Here is a 16,965-nt window from a genome sequence, read left to right on the forward strand (position 1 = left end):
GGGGCACTGAGGAGTGGGACAAAATGGATGCCATGTTTATTGAGTACCTACTATGTGAGAGGGTCCTTCTGAGCAATGGATACAGCTGTGAGCAAGACAGACCACAATCCCTGCCCTACTGCTGCCCACATCCTAGCGTAGGGCGTCAGGCAGTAAAGACGTGATGGAACAAGGTAATTTCAGAAGTCGAAAAGGGCTTTAAAGACAGCAAAACCGTGTGATCCAGGGGCTGTGGTAGTGACTTTTCTGGGGCGAAGGAGGACTATTTATTTATTTACTTACTTACTTATTTTTTATTTTATTTTATTTTATTTTATTTTATTTTTCCAGAATCCTAATCACTAGGCCACCAGGGAACTCCTGAAAGCTCATAGTGGTTTGGTTTGGTTTTAATTAATTAATTAATTTATTTTTGGCTGCGTTGGGTCTTCGTTGCTGCGTGCAGGCTTTCTCTAGTTGCGGCGAGCGGGGGCTACTCTTTGTTGCGGTGCGCCAGCTTCTCATTGCGGTGGCTTCTCTTGTTGCGGAGCATGGGCTCTAGGTGAGCAGGCGTCAGTAGTTGTGGCACATGGGCTTCAGCAGTTGTGGCTCGCGGGCTCTAGGTGCGTGGGCTTCAGTAGTCGTGGCGCACGGGCTTAGTTGCTCTGTGGCATGTGGAGTCTTCCCGAGCCAGGGCTCGAACCTGTGTCCCCTGCATTGGCAGGCGGATTCTTAACCACTGCACCACCAGGGAAGTCCCAGGAGGACTATTTAAATGAAGGTGATCTGAGAAGGACCCCTGAGGCGATGCCACTTGAGCTGAGGCCTAAATAACATGAAGGGGTAGGTCAGGCAGGTGAAGGTCAGAGGGCAGTGCCTTGCAGGCAGAGGAGAGGTACAAAGGCCCAGAGATAGGAGTGTGCTTGGCGTGTTTGAGAAACAGGACTCAGACCAGGGTGACCGGAGCATGGTGAGCGGAGGCGAGAGGGGCTGGAAGCGGTGGGGAGGGCTGCAGAAGCCAGGCCGGGCAGGACCTGTGGGCCTCGTGAGAACCTTGGTCTCTATTGTACAGTGAGAAGCCATCAGAGAGGCACGATGTGACCTGATTTTTGAGAAGACACTGCCTTGTGCTTGCGATAGGGTTCTGAGGTGGGGCAAGTAGAAGCAGGAAGATGAGAGTTATCGCAGTGGGCCACGCAAGATGTGGTGGCAGCTCAGACCAAGGTGGGAGCGGTGAGGCTGGGGGAGAGAGACTTTTGGATTTGGAATGTATTTTAAGCCCCTAATGCTCAGGCCTGGCTGCATATTAGAATCCCTTGAGGAGCTTTCGAAAAGTACTGATGCCTTGGGCCCCATCCCCAGAGATTCTACTGTAATTGATCTGGGATGGGGCCCTGGGATTGGGGTGCTTTAAAGCTCCCAGGTATCCCTCATATTCATCCAGGTCTGAGAACCGCCATTCAGAAGAGTGACAAAAGGGGAGAGGGATCAGAGAGTGTGCCTTCCAGAGTCTTGGCTGGAGTAGCTGGGAGATTTGCTGGTCCCCTTTATTGAATGGGAGAGTCTGGGGAGAACATTTTGGAGGAGAAATCAAGACTTCTATTCTGGCCAAACTGTGTCTCTGTTACGTGTAAGCAGGAGTGCTAGCTGGGCAGTGGACAGCCAGGTCTGGGGCTGGTGGGGAGTTGGGATCAGAGAGTAGAGTGTGGAGTTTACTGGTTTCTAGAAGGCATGTGAATCAGGGAACTGGATGTCGGGTGGGAGGGAGAAGAGGCTTCTGCCCTGGCCTTCCTGCTACCCTCACACACATGTGTTCTTTGACCTCCACGTTGTGCCCTCTCCAGGGTCTTCCTCAGTCTGGCCCCTTGCAGTCGGATGCAGGAGAGAGTGATTCTCACTGGGTGTTGCTCGGCTTCCAATCCCAAATGAGAGCCACAGACTATATCCCAAACACCATTCAGCTTCTCATAGGTGTGTTTTGCTGTTGGCCTGAAAGAAAATGGGGCAAAAAAATAAAGCGTCTGTCAAATATCTACCATTAGTAAGGGGAGCAACTCAAAGCATGCCCTGCAGACCTGCCCCATCTCCGGCTCTTCATGCTGCCACCTGCCTCTCCCCACTCCCAACATGTGACATCTTATGCAAAACCCAGTACACAAAACAGAGAGAGGTGGGGCTGCAGAGGAAGGAACCCCTGGGACACCCCGGGCTTCCAAGGGACGGAATTGGGGAGCCCAGATCTCACACTGAAAGCAAGTCAATTAGGGGTTCCTTATTAACACTGCAGGCAGAGTCTGTTTTTAAAAAGGCACCACTGCAGGATTCTAAGGAGTTCCCTAATAGGATTGTAATGTTTTGTATCTCAAGAATTCATGTTGTGTATAATTTTTCAGAAAAGTTTATATCCGGAGGTTATAAGCAATGTATAACAATGTATGCATTGTATATCATTTTAGTTTGTTAATATTACTAGTAAAACAAAAACAAAAAACAAACAAAAAACTCCTGCAGTCTCCCCCAGACAGTTACTGGTAGCCCTTTCAGCTTTGAAATTCTTATTCCAAATGTAACATCAGAAGAGTTGCAACCACTACAGCTTTCTGGACCATTTAGCAGTCATTTACTCCAACATAGTAGTAAGTGGGTCCACGAAGAGCTTGAGCAGAAAAGGGGAGAAAGAAATGACTTGGAGGTGGAACTCCCATTTGAGAAATGGGGTGAAAGGGATAGACAGGCCTGTAAGAAGAGGGAAGGGGGCAGGTGGACAGAGGGGCCGTACCTCACTTGGCAGGTGTGCTGGCCTGGAGGTGGCATGGTGTGGGCGGGCGCGTGAGTCAGACCGGTGTTTGATTTCAGGCTGCCCTCTCCTTGCCTGCTCTGAGGTTGTGTAATGTCTTCAAAGGAGCTTTGTGTGTTCCTGAAACACTTGAGACGGTGCGAGGTCGAGAGTGGCTCCGCTTGCCTGGAGGAGGCAGCCTCTTGAAGGCAACCTGGGCTCAGGGACTCTTTCTGACCTTGGTACCTGCTCTGTCTCCCCGCCCCATCCCAATTCACCACCTGACCTTTTCCAGTTATAAATACATTTTAACTCCTCATCCTAGGAACCCCCTCAGGAATCCTGAAGGATTCCATTTAAAATTTAGATCTGGGACAACACCTGTCTCCCAGAAGGTGCTTAAAGCTGAGAGCGTGTTTCTTTTTGTCCTGGCTGCTGAAAGCCCAAAGCCAAGCACTACACAATCACAGCAGTTGTGTCAACCCTATGATCAGCTTTTTTTTTTTTTTTTTTGCCCCTGCTTTCTTTGGACCTAATCGTTTATTAACCTCATTGTAAATTATCTCAAATCTGAGATTTGAGAACAAGAGGAATGTAAATGAATTCAATTTAACCACGTTGTTAAGGGAAGGAAAATTCATCTGTATGCCTGCCAGTGTCCCTCCCTGCCTTTGAATCCCACCCTGTGAACACCTTGCTATAAACAGACCTCACATGACTATCTGAGACCACTGCAGGCCAGTGATTGGAGTTTCAGCTGCCCAAACCGGAATAACAGGACTCACTTCAACATGCAGTTGGTAATCCCTTCTGGAGTCTCTCTCTCGGTGACCTTATTGAGCACAACTGTGTACAGAATCAGTGAGTATTTACTCGGGCAAGTACGGTGGCAGAATGATGTCAGGTCCATGGGAGCATAGGACGAATAGCACCGGGTCGTCCTGCAGTGTGCCGTGTAATGTACGTGGGTGCTGCGTGCAGCCAGAGAAGGGCCTCGCACACTTTGCCCAAAGGTGTTGACACATTCCCTGGATCAGGTCAGGGACTTGCCTCAGGGTTCATTTGAGGAGGGTGCTGCACTCTGCCTAGTGCCAGGCAGTTTCTCATACCTGCCACTGAGTAATCCATAAACACTGACCGGAAAATCTTTCTAGCTCCAGAGAGAAGAAGGTGACCAATTTGGGGGTTACCTACCTCCTACCTTTCTGTGGAGGAGACAGGTGGCCTTTTGACACAGGCCTGGGGCTGGTCACCTGTTCCTGGCAGAGCTATTAGAGGGAGAGTTTCTGACTAGACCAGCAGGTGTGCTCATGCCATGATCCCATGGCCCCTGAAACAGTTTAAGCAAGTTTTCATACTTGTTGCTTGAAATAAATGGCATCATTGGTGCTTCTTTGGAACCTGTCTCCACCCCTTTCCAAGTGTGTCCTTTTTACATCATCATATTATCCTGGATACTAATTGAAACAGGCCTTGTTATCTTGGGCCTATTTCAGTCTTAATGTTTGTGTAGTTATACAGTACTTCACAGGAGAATGATATTATGGCATGAAGGCAATTAAAAAGAAAACCCTTTTCAATCACTTAATAGAATAGAAACATAAGTTGGGGGCTTCCCTCGTGGCGCAGTGGTTAAGAATCCGTCAATGCAGGGGACATGGGATTGATCCCTGGTTGGGGAAGATCCCACATGCCGTGGAGCAACTAAGCCTGTGTGCCACAACTATTGAGCCTGTGCTCTAGAGCCCGCAAGCCACAACTACTGAGCCCACGTGCCACAACTACTGAAGCCTGCGCACCTACTACTGAAGCCTGCTTCAGTAGGGCTCTAGAGTGCACCTAGAGCCCCTGCTCCACAAGAGAAGCCACTGCAATGAGAAACCAGCGTACTGCAATGAAGAGTAGTCCCTGCTCGCGACAACTAGAGAAAGCCCGCATGCAGCAACAAAGACCCAACGCACCCAAAAAGATAAAAAAATTAAAAAATAATAAAATATGTAAGTTGTCTTCTGATAGAGGCATAGATTCTAGACTTGGGTCTGAATCCTGCCACCGCCACCTGTTAGTCATGTGATCTTGGGAAGTTGCTTAACTTCTCTGCTTTAGTTGCCTCATCTATAATATGAGGAATATCATAGTCTCTGCCTCATAGGTTTATTGTCAGAATTAATTGACAAAGTACAGTAAAGCCCTTGGAACTGTGCCTGGCATATAAGCAATCAATAAATGTCTGTTGTATCATCACTGTTATTCAGCTTGGATTTATTGAAGACTTGTTCCATGCCGGGCCCTGGGCAATTCATTGGGCTACAAATTAAAGACATTGTCTCTGTCCACCAGGAATTTACAGTCATGTAGGAGAGATCAGCGTATACTTAAATGATAGGTGTTATAAGACAAATACAAGCTATGGTAGCACAAAGGCCAAGTGATGGGTTCTGTCTTGGGTGTAGCCTGGGGCCATTAGAAAGAAGGCAGAGGATGTGGTCCCTGAGTGGGTTTGTTGTAGGTGCAGGAGGCAAGGATGTGCATGACAGGCTAGAGGGGAGGTGCTAATATGGGTCCCTAAGGGCACAAGAGGAAGACTTGGAGAGCACAGAGCCTCTGGGAAACTCCAGGTAGTCCACAGGGTGGGACTGTCAGGGGAGGGAGGTGACACTGGAAGGGTGGTTCAGGGCTGGATCTTGGTGGCCTTGCCTGAGCCCTGCCCAGGAGCTTGGACTCTGTACCATGTGAAGGCTCTAGGGAGCCAGGGAAGGCTTTTAGGCAAGGGGAATAACATGATCAGATGCACATTTTAGAAAGTTTACTCTGGAAAATAGTGGGGAGAAAGGATAGAGGTGAGGCTGCAGGATACAGGGAGAGACTGGAGGCAGGAAGACCTGGGGGACTCTAGTGTCTGGGGCACACGATGATGGGGTTCAACTAAGGCTGTGAGAGTGGCACGGAGGGGAGAACATTGGATTCAAGGCATCATTTGGGGCCATATTAAGTTGGTGGAGTGGGTGGGAGTGTGAGGCAGAGGGTTAGAAGAGCTGGAGATGACTACTGGGTTTCTACCCCAGGTGACCGGGTAGATGATGTCTCATGGGCCAGGAAGGGGAGAATAGGAAGTACAGTTTGTGGAGAAAGTAATGGGTTCAGTTCTGTGAAGTTGAATTTTGGGGGTTTGTTTTATTTTGTTTTAATGTCTTTTGAACAACCAGGTAGAAACATCTTCATCCCCAAAAGAGGTCTGAGCTGGAGCTGGTGATAGAGGAAGATTGTCTGGGGAATGCAGGATGAACAAGGAAGAGGGCTAGTGGTGCAGCCCCAAGGATCACCCATGTCCAGGATGGGCAGGAGAGTGAGAAAGGCATAGCCCTAGAGGCAGGTGGAGACCAAGAGGGCATGGAGCCGTCACAAGAGAGTGACAGGAGGAGGGACTGGTGGGTGTGAGGAGACCCAAGAAAGATGAGGGCTGGGAACTGACCTTTGGATTTGGCCACAGGGAGTTGCTTGTTGACCTAGTGGGAGCAGTTCTGTGGTATGGAGGCAACAGGTGCCGGAGAATTGGGACTAAAGAGTCAGTGAGGGCTTCCCTGGTGGCGCAGTGGTTGGGAGTCCGCCTGCTGATGCAGGGGACACGGGTTCGTGCCCCGGTCCGGGAGGATCCCACATGCCGCGGAGCGGCTGGGCCCGTGAGCCATGGCTGCTGAGCCTGCGCGTCTGGAGCCTGTGCTCCACAACGGGAGAGGCCACAACAGTGAGAGGCCCGTGTACCGCAAAAAAAAAAAAAAAAAAGAGTCAGTGAGAGGTGAGCAGAGACAGCAAATGTACACAACTTGGAGAAACTTAGCTGTGAAGGAAGGAGAGCATGGAGTCTGCTAAGAGCCTGAAGGGACAGCTCTGAGGTAGAAGTATGAGCCCCTGAGGGCCCCTCGTCCTCCACACAGTGGGTCCCCGTGAGTCCAGGGATGGGAGGAGCGAGAGGAGGAGTAAGGAGGGGGTTACCCTGGCAGCCTCCGTTTCCTCTGACATAGAAAAGGTACTGGGCAGAGGTCGAGGAAGGTACTGGAAGTTTGGGCTAGCCACTGAGGGGAATGGTTGATGGAGCTATGTCACGCCTCCTGCCCCCAGATTCAAATGGATTCCACTGCGGGACCAAATATATGTTTTAGAAGCATATGAGCATTTTTATGGAGGTATAGATTGTTTTAAGTGTTTTTAGCCTACAAGGAGAAAAGACTGGAAAACTATACTCCAGAATGTTAATAGTACTAATCTTTGGATGATCGAATCAGAGGGTGCATTCTTCCCTTTTAATTTTCTCTTCTCTATACATTTTTAAAAATCATGAACAAATATTACTTTGGAAATGAGGAAGAAATCAGTATGTTTTGTTCTCCCGGGGTGCAGTAATGTGGAAGCTTCAAGCCATCCCTGTGAGATATAGGAACAGGGGTAGGGGTGGAGGTAGTGGGTGTTTCTTAGTGCACACGTGACAGCAGTGGCAAAAATGTCTCAGCAGGCCTTCCAACTCCCAGCCGTCTATCAAGAGTTATACAGAACAAAATCCCTTACCATGAACTAGTAAGTTCTGAAATCTGTGGAGATGAGCCCAGAAGAGCCTATTCTTTTAAAGAAAGAAAGAAAGAGAGAGAAAGGGAGGGAGGAAGTGAGGGAGGGAGGAGGACTTAGTCTCAGGGGCTGGCCCAGTGGGTCTCTAGCTCTGCGAGATGGGCTCACTGGGCAGGTGGGGTCTTGCCTGGATGGGAATGAGCCTTCCAGGAGATTTGTGCAAATGGAGTCACATGGAGGAGGGACTTTTAGAAAGGTTGCGCTGTTGAATGTCTCTGACTGTGGTCTGGAATAACAGGCAGTAATGAGGAGACCAAATGAGAGCTCTGATTGCCGTTGGTTCTGTAAAGCTCTTGTAGCCCTTTATGGGGAGGGTCTCCTGAGATTTACAGCAAATTGTGGTGGTGGTGACCTTAAAAACTGGACCTGAAAAAAACCAAAAACGACCTTCATTTAGGAAAACAGCCCTATTGCTTCATCACCTTGGGGAAACGCTGTTCCTTAGTGCATTTCTCTTGTACACATGACAATAGTGACTTCCAGATGCGGTCTGTTGGCTTCAGGATCCACAAAAGGTCACACAGTTACCCAAACTCAATTACTTTTTTACATTAAAGAGAATTTAAAGTATGACCCTCTGGGCTTTTCTGCAACCTCCCCCTCTGCCTGGGCCAGCGCCCTTCCCAAGCCCCTTTTAAAAATCCACTCATCTAGGCGATCTGGGCCCTCTCTTACCTTTGTGAAGACTTCCAGACCCTGACCCTTCACTGGCCTTAAGGGGGGACCCTCAGATGTCTCAAGGGGAGACAAGTCACAGCACTTCGGTTACAAAATTCAGGAAAGTTGGTCATACTCCTACTTTGCATAGCTCCTTCCTGAGTATATTTTTTTGCTTGTTTTTTTAAATGCGTTTTTTCCTTTTTGCAAAAGTCACATGTTCATATTAGAACATTTAAGAAATATAGTTAATAAATTAAAAATTACCTGTGATTTTACTACATGAGATAACCGTTAATACTTTGGCATGTACGTGTGTGTGTGTGTGTGTGTGTGTGTGTGTGTGTGTGTGTGTAATCTTTATCAAAATGGGTTTGTAGTCTACATACTGTTTGGGAATCTACTTTTCCCTTTAACAGTCTATCATAGACGTTTCGCATGTCAATAGCTGTGTACTTTTATGGCTGTTTGATGTCAAGAACTGTAGCATAAATGGCATTGTATGTACCAGGTAGTCCTTGCCTACCAAAGTTTGTTTGCTTTTAAAAGGTCTTTGATAGGTTCTTCTGGCATCTGACTGTATTTTGCAGGTTGTATTTTTTTTTCCACTTCTCTTTTGAACTTTCAGAAAAAATTTTAATGAAATACATAAGACAGTTGAAAGGGTGTAAAGGATAATATGACGACCACTCACGTGTTCGCCTCCCAGCTTTGTAAATTAAAAAAAAAAGTTACAAAGACAGGTTAGCCTCTTTATATGCCCCACCCCCACTTCATTCCACTCCCAGCCTCCTCACCACCACAGAGGTGATCATTATCCTGAGTCACATCTGGTTTTCAGCATCTTGGTGTGGAGAGCACTTGAATATCTTAGGGCAGTGGCTTACAGTTGCTTGTGGATTCATAAGAACTAAGCACAGATTACCAATCCATAACAATAGTACTGATAAAAAATAAAATAAAATAAAACTTGATTCCAGTTTAAACAGAACCCAATAACATTCAGAGCTGTGAATTATGACCTGGGAAAACTGGACTATTAGATGTGCTGCTCACCAATGAAAATTCACAAAGACCGAAACTGTCCCTGGGAAATCTAATGTAAATCAAAATTGTAGTTGATGAGTCAAATCCTCCCTGTAATATTTACATAGGAAAGGATGCATTCAATGAAAACCGTGTTAGTAAAATGAAAATAGAAGATCATCGGGAACAACGTAACTGTCCAGTGTAGAAAATCATTCACTGTTCCTTGGGGAAATTCTTTGTCAATAACTTATTATTGGTATTGGCGTAACTCTGAACAGAACCCACATGTCGTTGGGATGAAAATATCCTGTCCCCGTATGTGGAATTGCTGCTTTCAAATGACCATCGCCTCTGTGGAATGTCAGAACTGAGGGAACCCCTAGCCTGACCCTGACACCTCTCTTTCTTACAGGGGGCGGTGCCCAAAGGAAATGCCACTAAAGAATTCATCGAGAGTTTACAGCTGAAGCCTGGGCAGGTGGTGTACAAGTGTCCCAAATGCTGCAGCATCAAGCCTGACCGAGCCCACCACTGCAGGTACACTGCCCCCGCCTGGGCTCCCCTCCTCACCCCCTGCGCCCCCGCCCTCGCCCTCCCTCCACAGGTGCCATCAGCAACAGGACTTCTGAACGTGCCCTGCTCTGGGCACGGAGTGACCACATTGACTCTCCATCCCCACCTGCACAGGAGGGCAAGGGTGGGAAAGGGTGTTTGGTTCGGACTCAGGACACTAGGCTTCGCCACACTTGCCAGGGGGCCCTGCCCAGGCCCTTGCTTGTCTCCACCCTTGTCTCCAAATCTGTGAAATGGAGGGGAGTCCTGCTCTTCCTGCCGCACAGCTTTATTACTTTATTAAGGGCACGTGAGACAAAGCTTTAGGAAATCATTCTGTGAATGTCTAGCCCCTGACACATTTAAGGGGCAGGTGCAATTTCACTTAAATTTTATAGGGAAATGAGGGGGTTGTCCTTGAAAGAAAAGAAAGACTTTTCTTTAAAACAAAACTTCTAGAGGTCTGACAGTTGTAGAGTTCAGCCAAAAAAGCCATTTCCCTGTTTTATCTGTGGTGGTTTTTCCCTTTTGGTTTTCAGATTTCTTTGTTGTTTTGAGTCTTCTTGACAAAAGAAAACCTCCAGCTAAATATTGCATTTTATCATGACGAGAACTTTAAATGCTAAATTACAGAAATCACGAACCTGTCACTTAGTCCCTTTTTCACATTAGCGTGTGTTCGGGGTGGAGAGGGGCTGTGGAGGAATGAACTGGCTCCTGATGTCAGGAGGTATCGTCGTCCTGAGGCTGTGGAAGCATCTGGGTTTTGTGCGAGGTCCGAGCGGCTGAAAGGTGGCTTTTCTGTGCGGGCCGCACTGCCCACCTTTTGGAGGAGGGCAGTCGGTCTGAACATCCAGATGCCATGGTCAGCTCCCAATACCTGCTGTGTCTCAGGCACCTCAGCCCACCCCGTCTCATCATCGTCATCCCCATGCTCACCCCCAGAGATAGCTCTGCCCTAGGCATGACCCTCCCTAGATGAGGAATTAAGGCTCAAGGCGGTTAAGTGGCTGCTCCAGGGTCACACAGCTGGTGACTACGAGAGACAGGATTGGTTCCTGGTGTGTCTGGCTCCGAGTCTGGGGCTCTTTCCACTAGAACTCTAGTTTGGCATGACTTGTGTAACTTGATATAACCATATGCATATATTTCTGTATCTTTTTCTGTCTGTCTGAGAGAGCAATCTGGAGACCTCCCCAGCTAGTTGCCACTTCTCAAGGGTGAGGGCCAAGGAGCTTGGGCAGGGACCATGGGAACTGCCATCTCCTGTGGGGTTTTCTGTGTCTGGGTCATCTTGTTTCTGAAATCTGTATTAGAAACTAATTCAATGCTTTCTTCTTGTGCCTGAGATGGAGGCATCAGTCTAGCCTTTTCCTACCACCCCGAGGCTCGGGAACCCAGCTCTTATCCCCTGGGTGATGTGATTCCTCCGGGCACATTCCTCCAGTGTGGTGGAGCGGACTCCTGCCTTGAAGTTGGAGAGGTCAGCATTGGAAAGGCAGCGCTGTCCCTGCCACACTGGGGACTGTGGGCCAGGCACCACATCTCTCAGAGCCTCAGCTTTCTCCTTTGTAAAATGGGTTGTTCCTCCTTAGCTTATGAGGATTAAGTATGAATATCTATCTGTTAATGGAGGAATGTGTGAGCGTTGGGGATGTGCTGGGTTTACATAGGCCGGACCAGAAACAGGGAAGTGTGAACTTTATAGAAAGAACTTGGGTGACCACAGTGGTTCTTTTCTCTTTCGTCCCTGAGCCCTTGGCAGCCTCCACCGCCTGGCATTTTCCTCACTGCCTCCTCCTCACCTCTCTCCCCAGGATGATCCAAGGGAGGTATTCTTGAGTGCTAATAAATCAGCTTGAGCAAAACAAGAGCTGCTGATTCAGATGAACTTGAGTGAGGATGCCTGTGCATCGCCTGTTCCTGTGTCAGGAAATGGATGCTGACACCTGCTCCTTTGTGGTGGCTTGTGGTGGCCCAGGCCATCTGGGGACCCATGGTTTTGGATAAGCAGAATCCCCAGCACACCAAACAGAGCTGGGTTTGTGACTGGGTGAGCCAAGGGGCCTGCTGCCCTGCTAGAGAAAGTTGGTGTCAGTCTTCCTGCTCAGGTGAAGGGGCATGTGTCTGTGCCCAGCTCTCTGCTTCCTCTCCTCCCAGTAGTGTCATGGAATTTAAAACTCTTTTCCCTGAGCTCTGATGGGTACCACAAATATTCCCTGATCTTGCACCTGTAGGTGTTCCTTCCAGCCTGGTGATACGTGGCTGGGTCTTCCTTCCAAGCAGGCTCCTTTCATCCTGGCGTTGAGGATCATGGAAGCCTGTGGAAATCCTTGGGGTGGGTGGGTCATGCTAACGGGGACAGCCAAGGTGTTAGGCTTATATGTTAGGTTCTTCTTGCACAGGCGGTGGAGACCTCTGACCTTGGCAAAGCCTCACACCCCTCCCCACCTCCCAACAAACACACACACACTGAGATGAGACAGTTGGGGACTGCTTAGGGCCCCTGCCAGCTTGTTTATCAGCTACTGATAAATTTATATTGCACTAGCATTGGTTTTAAAGCATTTTACACACATCATCTCTAACCCTGAGAGAGCAGGGCTAGTTCTACAGAGGGTGGTTTGGAGAAGCTAAGTTTCTTTGCCCAGAGCCCAAAGTGGTGATCTGAGAGATGTGTTCTTTCCACTGGCCTTACCCTGTTTGGGTACTGCCTTACCCCACATTGTCTGAGCTGGGGTCAGGATGTTATAGATGCCTTTTTTGCTTATAATTTTAATCATAGTGAATGAGGTGTGAGATGAAAACCTATATGGGGAGCATGGTCCCCTTGGTACCTCCTTGCTATGATTTTTTCTCTTCATCTATTGTGGCATCCCAGCCTGAGGTGGTGGAGCCCAGTTCCCCATCTATAGTGTCAGAGCCTTCACTCCTCCAACCCTTGCTAAGCAGGGCCCCAGGCTTGGCTGTGGACTGTAGTTGTGGATGGGACATGGCCCTGACCCAGGGGCCTCCTGCCCAGGTAGGGCAGATGCACTTGTCTGCCGTGATACAGTTTGGTGGGTGCCGCTGTAGGGAGAGTCACAGGGCCATCACTTAGGGTGGGCAAGAGAACCTCAGCCTGCTCCTTGGGGGCTGAGTGCCAAGGAAGGGCTCTTGTACCTCCCTGGAGAGGGAGCATGAGCCCCAGGGAACCTGAATACACGCGATCCGGTGAGCTTGTTGGGCTCTTCCAAGCTTGCGAAGGAAGTGCTCTGGGGACTGAAAATGGTAGGGAACCTGGAGGAAAAGGAGAGAAGCATCCTCCCTCTTGTAAAACCAGGATTTAAAAAGGCGGGGGCCGGGGGGCAGACTTCCTTGGTGGTGCAGTGTTTAAGAATCCTCCTGCCAATGCAGGGGACATGGGTTCAAGCCCCGGTCCGGGAAGATTCCACATGCTGCGGAGCAGCTAAGCCCATGCGCCACAACTGCTGACCCTGTGCTCTAGAGCCCGTGAGCCACAACTACTGAGCCTGTGTGCCACAACTACTGAAGCCTGCATGCTCTAGGGCTCACGTGCCACAACTACTGAAGCCCACGTGCCACAACTACTGAAGCCCACGCACCTAGAGTCCGTGATCCGCAACAAGAGAAGCCACCGCAATGAGAAGCCCGCGCACCGCAGCAAAGAATAGCCCCTACTTGCCGCAACTAGAGAAAGCCCGCACACAGCCAAAAATAAATTAAAAAAACAAACCAACAAAAAAAAAACAGGAGGGGCCTGGGAAACCCTGAAGGTAGGAACACCCCAAATACCTCCATTGAGGACATTTGGTCTTTTTAGCAGCTGCCATTGAATGCTTAGGACATGTCTCTGTCCACAGCGTCTCGCACAGGAGACACTGGAGTTGGTACAAGAGAGGAGTGCAGGCAGGAGCCCCAGGGAAGGTGGATTTCGCCCGGAGGCAAGAGTGGAGAAAGGGCCCTCTGGGAGCCTTCCCTGGTTGCTGTGCTTGAGCTGCCCTGCTGTGTCTGGGGAGGGGACACCAGTGAGCCCACTGTGCTGTGGGGACTGGGAAGAAGACTGACTCTGAGGTGCCTGATTCCCAGTGGGGTGGAAGGGGTTGTGGAAGGCTCACATTTTTTCTTCCTCCCCCTGAGGGCTGGTGCCTGAGATGAAATAGCCAGGCAGGTGTGGGCAGTCACCCCCTGGGCCTGGAGCACCCTTCACTTGGCCCACTGAGGGACCAGGCCTTGCCCTTGGTGCTCTCCAGGCCCCAGCCCCAGAGCCATTCAGGCTGGGTGTTTTGTGAGCCGTGGATCAGTTAGCCTCTAAACAGCGCCTCCAGCCACATACATGGATGGACCTCCACCACCCATGTGCACTACCACCTGCCCCAGGAGCCCGCTTCTGAACAACTCTGTAAGCCGGAGGGAGAGGCGCCATCTTGGCATTTCCTGTCTTTGCAAATAGGAAACTCAGAGACCAACACTCTGGACAACTTTTGCAGCTCTCAGTGGGCTGTACTCCTGCCTACTTCTAGAAGGATGAGTAGTGTTCTAATTTGGCTGCCCAGTGAAACTTAGCCCATTGTGAAACCCAGCTTCCCAGGGTTCACACCTGGCCTCTTCAGAGAGGCTGGGAGGGGAGAGCAAAGGACAGATTTGCTTAATCTCTTAGACAGCTTTCAGAGGACGTCAGGCCATTTGGCACCTCTCTGCTGCTGAGCAAACACTGCCTCAGAGCACCCACCTGAAACCCCTTTTACAAAGAAGTACAAGTGGAAGAAAAACTGCTCAAGAGTCCAGAGCAGGGAGGTGGTTACCCTCAGGAGCTCCCCAGATAAGGAGGGGATTAAGAAACCCCAGAGCTGAGGAAGGACATACAAGACATGGGCTACGGGGGTGGTTCCATGGTGGGAATGTGTTGGCTGAGGCCCAGAATGCAGGGAGCTTTACTGCCTACTTGTCTGTACTTTCAAGATTGTACACTGGGAACGAGTGTTACCTGTTCTTTCATTCATTCATTCAAATCGGTAACATACAGAGAGAGAGAGAGAGAGAGAGTGATTGATTGATCAAGTAATGGAGTTGCTGGTACCTGGCTTTCTCTTTATTGCCCTCCATGCCCCTTTCATGCGTCCTTTTCTTACCCTGCCTTTCTGGCTCCCAAGGAGATTTCTGGAGCTGGTTTAGCATCTCTGAAATGTGCCCATTCCCCATATGCCTGTGTTATCATGACCCCTTGAAGCTGTGGGAAGAACAAGGGTGGAGACCAGAATGACCCCACCACTCGTCTGAGCTAGCATCTGTTCTCACTTTCTCTTATAACGGTACTCACGTCCTGTGGGGGGCAGGGGGGGACCCAGGTCTGCCTTGCCACCAGAGCTCATACCATGCTTAGAAAAGCCCACGCCTCCCCCTTGGGGTGCAGGTGAGCCCTCCTTCAGAGTGGTCTGTGCTTCCCGGTCTGCGGTCTGGGAACAGCTCACCTCCATGCCCAGAACAGCTCCTTCTGCGCCATCCCTGCCCTCTCTGTGGGTCAGCCAGAGCTCAGCGAGCACTGTGTGTGAGCACGAGGCAGCCTTCTCTTCAGCAGGCCCCTGAGCCAACCCTTCCCCCAGGGTCCACCCTCCATAGCCCACCTTAGTAAGAACCTGAGATAAAGTTGGTTATGGAAACTACTAGAAAGAAAAGCTGGTGTAAACTAAGGGACTGTCAAAAATATATATAGTTCTATTATTTCCAAGCTTGTATTTATAGTATTTCAAACTGTTTTGAACAAATACTGCCCCCAAGATAAATGTTAGGGAGCCTATTTTAATGAATTGAGAATGAAACATTTTTTTTTTTTTTTTTTTTTTTTTTTTTTTTTCGGTACGCGGGCCTCTCACTGTTGTGGCCTCTCCCGTTGTGGAGCACAAGCTCAGCGGCCATAGCTCACAGGCCCAGCCGCTCCGCGGCATGTGGGATCTTCCCAGACCGGGGCACAAACCCGTGTCCCCTGCATCGGCAGGCGGACTCTCAACCACTGCACCACCAGGGAAGCCCCAAGAAACAATTTTTAATGAGCCCATCTATTGGCAAATTGGTCTTCCTGAACTTGAGCTTTGGGAGTAGTTGCTTTTGAGGTCCCATTAGCCTTGTGCTCTTGTTTCAGATTCTTACTTGTATGGTCCAAAAAGGGGTGGGGAAGGTATTTGCTATCAAATAACAAAGCTTCAAACAGTCTCAGTCCAAAAATTATCCCAGTAACAAGTTAGTAATTTGCAAATTAGTGGGATTTCTGATCAACACTTAAGCTCAAATGACTTTTCTGCTGTTTTGGGCTAAGTGGATATTATCTTAGAGCTGCAAGGTCCTTAGAGGGGGACTTCCTGCCGCCATGTGACGCACTGCTCGTGACCCCACTCTGAACTCTTCTAGCGCTCTCTCTCATCAGCCGCACCCTGGGAGGTTCCCTGGTCAGGTTTTTGGTCTTTGGGGGGAAATTAGGAGCAGCTGTATCCCATCTCGTCCTGTCAAGTTTTTGAAAGTGCTGCTTCTTTCTGTCCTCTCAGTAAACCACATTTTCAGCCCACTGTTACCTCAGGAGAGCAGTCTCTTTCTCAGCCATGTCGTTCCAGCCTGTTTTTATGTGAAACAAGATAAGGGGCCTTGGAGGTGGATAACTGTCCCCTTGTTTGGAATGATTGTGACCCTGGAGGTCCTGGCCTTGCCTTCCAAGCCCCTTGCAACACACATGCAGCAAAACATTGGGTGGCGCCCTAGAGGCCACTTGCCAGGAGTGGTGCAGGAGCATGGGTTTTGAGTCCCCTAAAGATCTCCCGCCTCCGTGAGGACCCCCCTAAAGATCTGCCTTGCGGCTCTTTCAGTGTTTGTAAGCGGTGCATTCGGAAGATGGACCACCACTGTCCCTGGGTCAATAACTGTGTTGGCGAGAACAACCAGAAGTACTTCGTCCTGTTTACAGTAAGTCAGCTTCCGAATTCTGCCCCACCCTCTGGGAAGCAATGGAGAGCTCTGTTCCTTCGAATTGTCAGCACTCACAGTGTTCTTTGCTGCTGTTCAGAATAGTGCCTGGCCACGCAGACCTCCGCCTTTCTGCCAGAGCTCTCCTTGGTTCAACAAGTGCCCGTTCCTGTGCCCTTCACTTGAGCATCTAGAAAATTGACTCAAGTTGATTAGCTATAAGCAAGGGCCGTGTTCTGGGCCTCTATGCCTGGTGTCCGACCTAAGTAGCTAAAGAAGGCGGCAACCCTCCCTCAGCTGCAGGTAGGCGGAGTGTATCTAGCCTGAGGGCTGGAGGGGCCAATGGCAGTCAGCGCCCTGACCTTTCAAGTGAGGAGCAGCAGCCGGCCTGGAGCCCCCAG

At 49.6% G+C, this 16,965-nt stretch overlaps 1 protein-coding gene across 4 annotated transcripts in view; it reads left to right on the forward strand.

Annotated features, from left to right (window-relative positions):
• ZDHHC3 (zDHHC palmitoyltransferase 3) overlaps positions 1–16,965 on the forward strand; it is a 54,251-nt gene that overhangs the window by 17,834 nt on the left and 19,452 nt on the right. For all 4 annotated transcript variants that reach the window (XM_082847795.1, XM_082847792.1, XM_082847794.1 and 1 more), the window contains exons 3-4: positions 9,474–9,598; positions 16,468–16,564. In XM_082847795.1, the coding sequence (XP_082703921.1) occupies positions 9,474–9,598; positions 16,468–16,564 (222 nt within the window). The remainder of the gene's footprint in view (positions 1–9,473; positions 9,599–16,467; positions 16,565–16,965) is intronic.

This window comes from Leucopleurus acutus (genome assembly GCF_964270905.1).
Source record: "Leucopleurus acutus genome assembly, chromosome: 10".
NCBI lineage: Eukaryota > Metazoa > Chordata > Mammalia > Artiodactyla > Delphinidae > Leucopleurus > Leucopleurus acutus.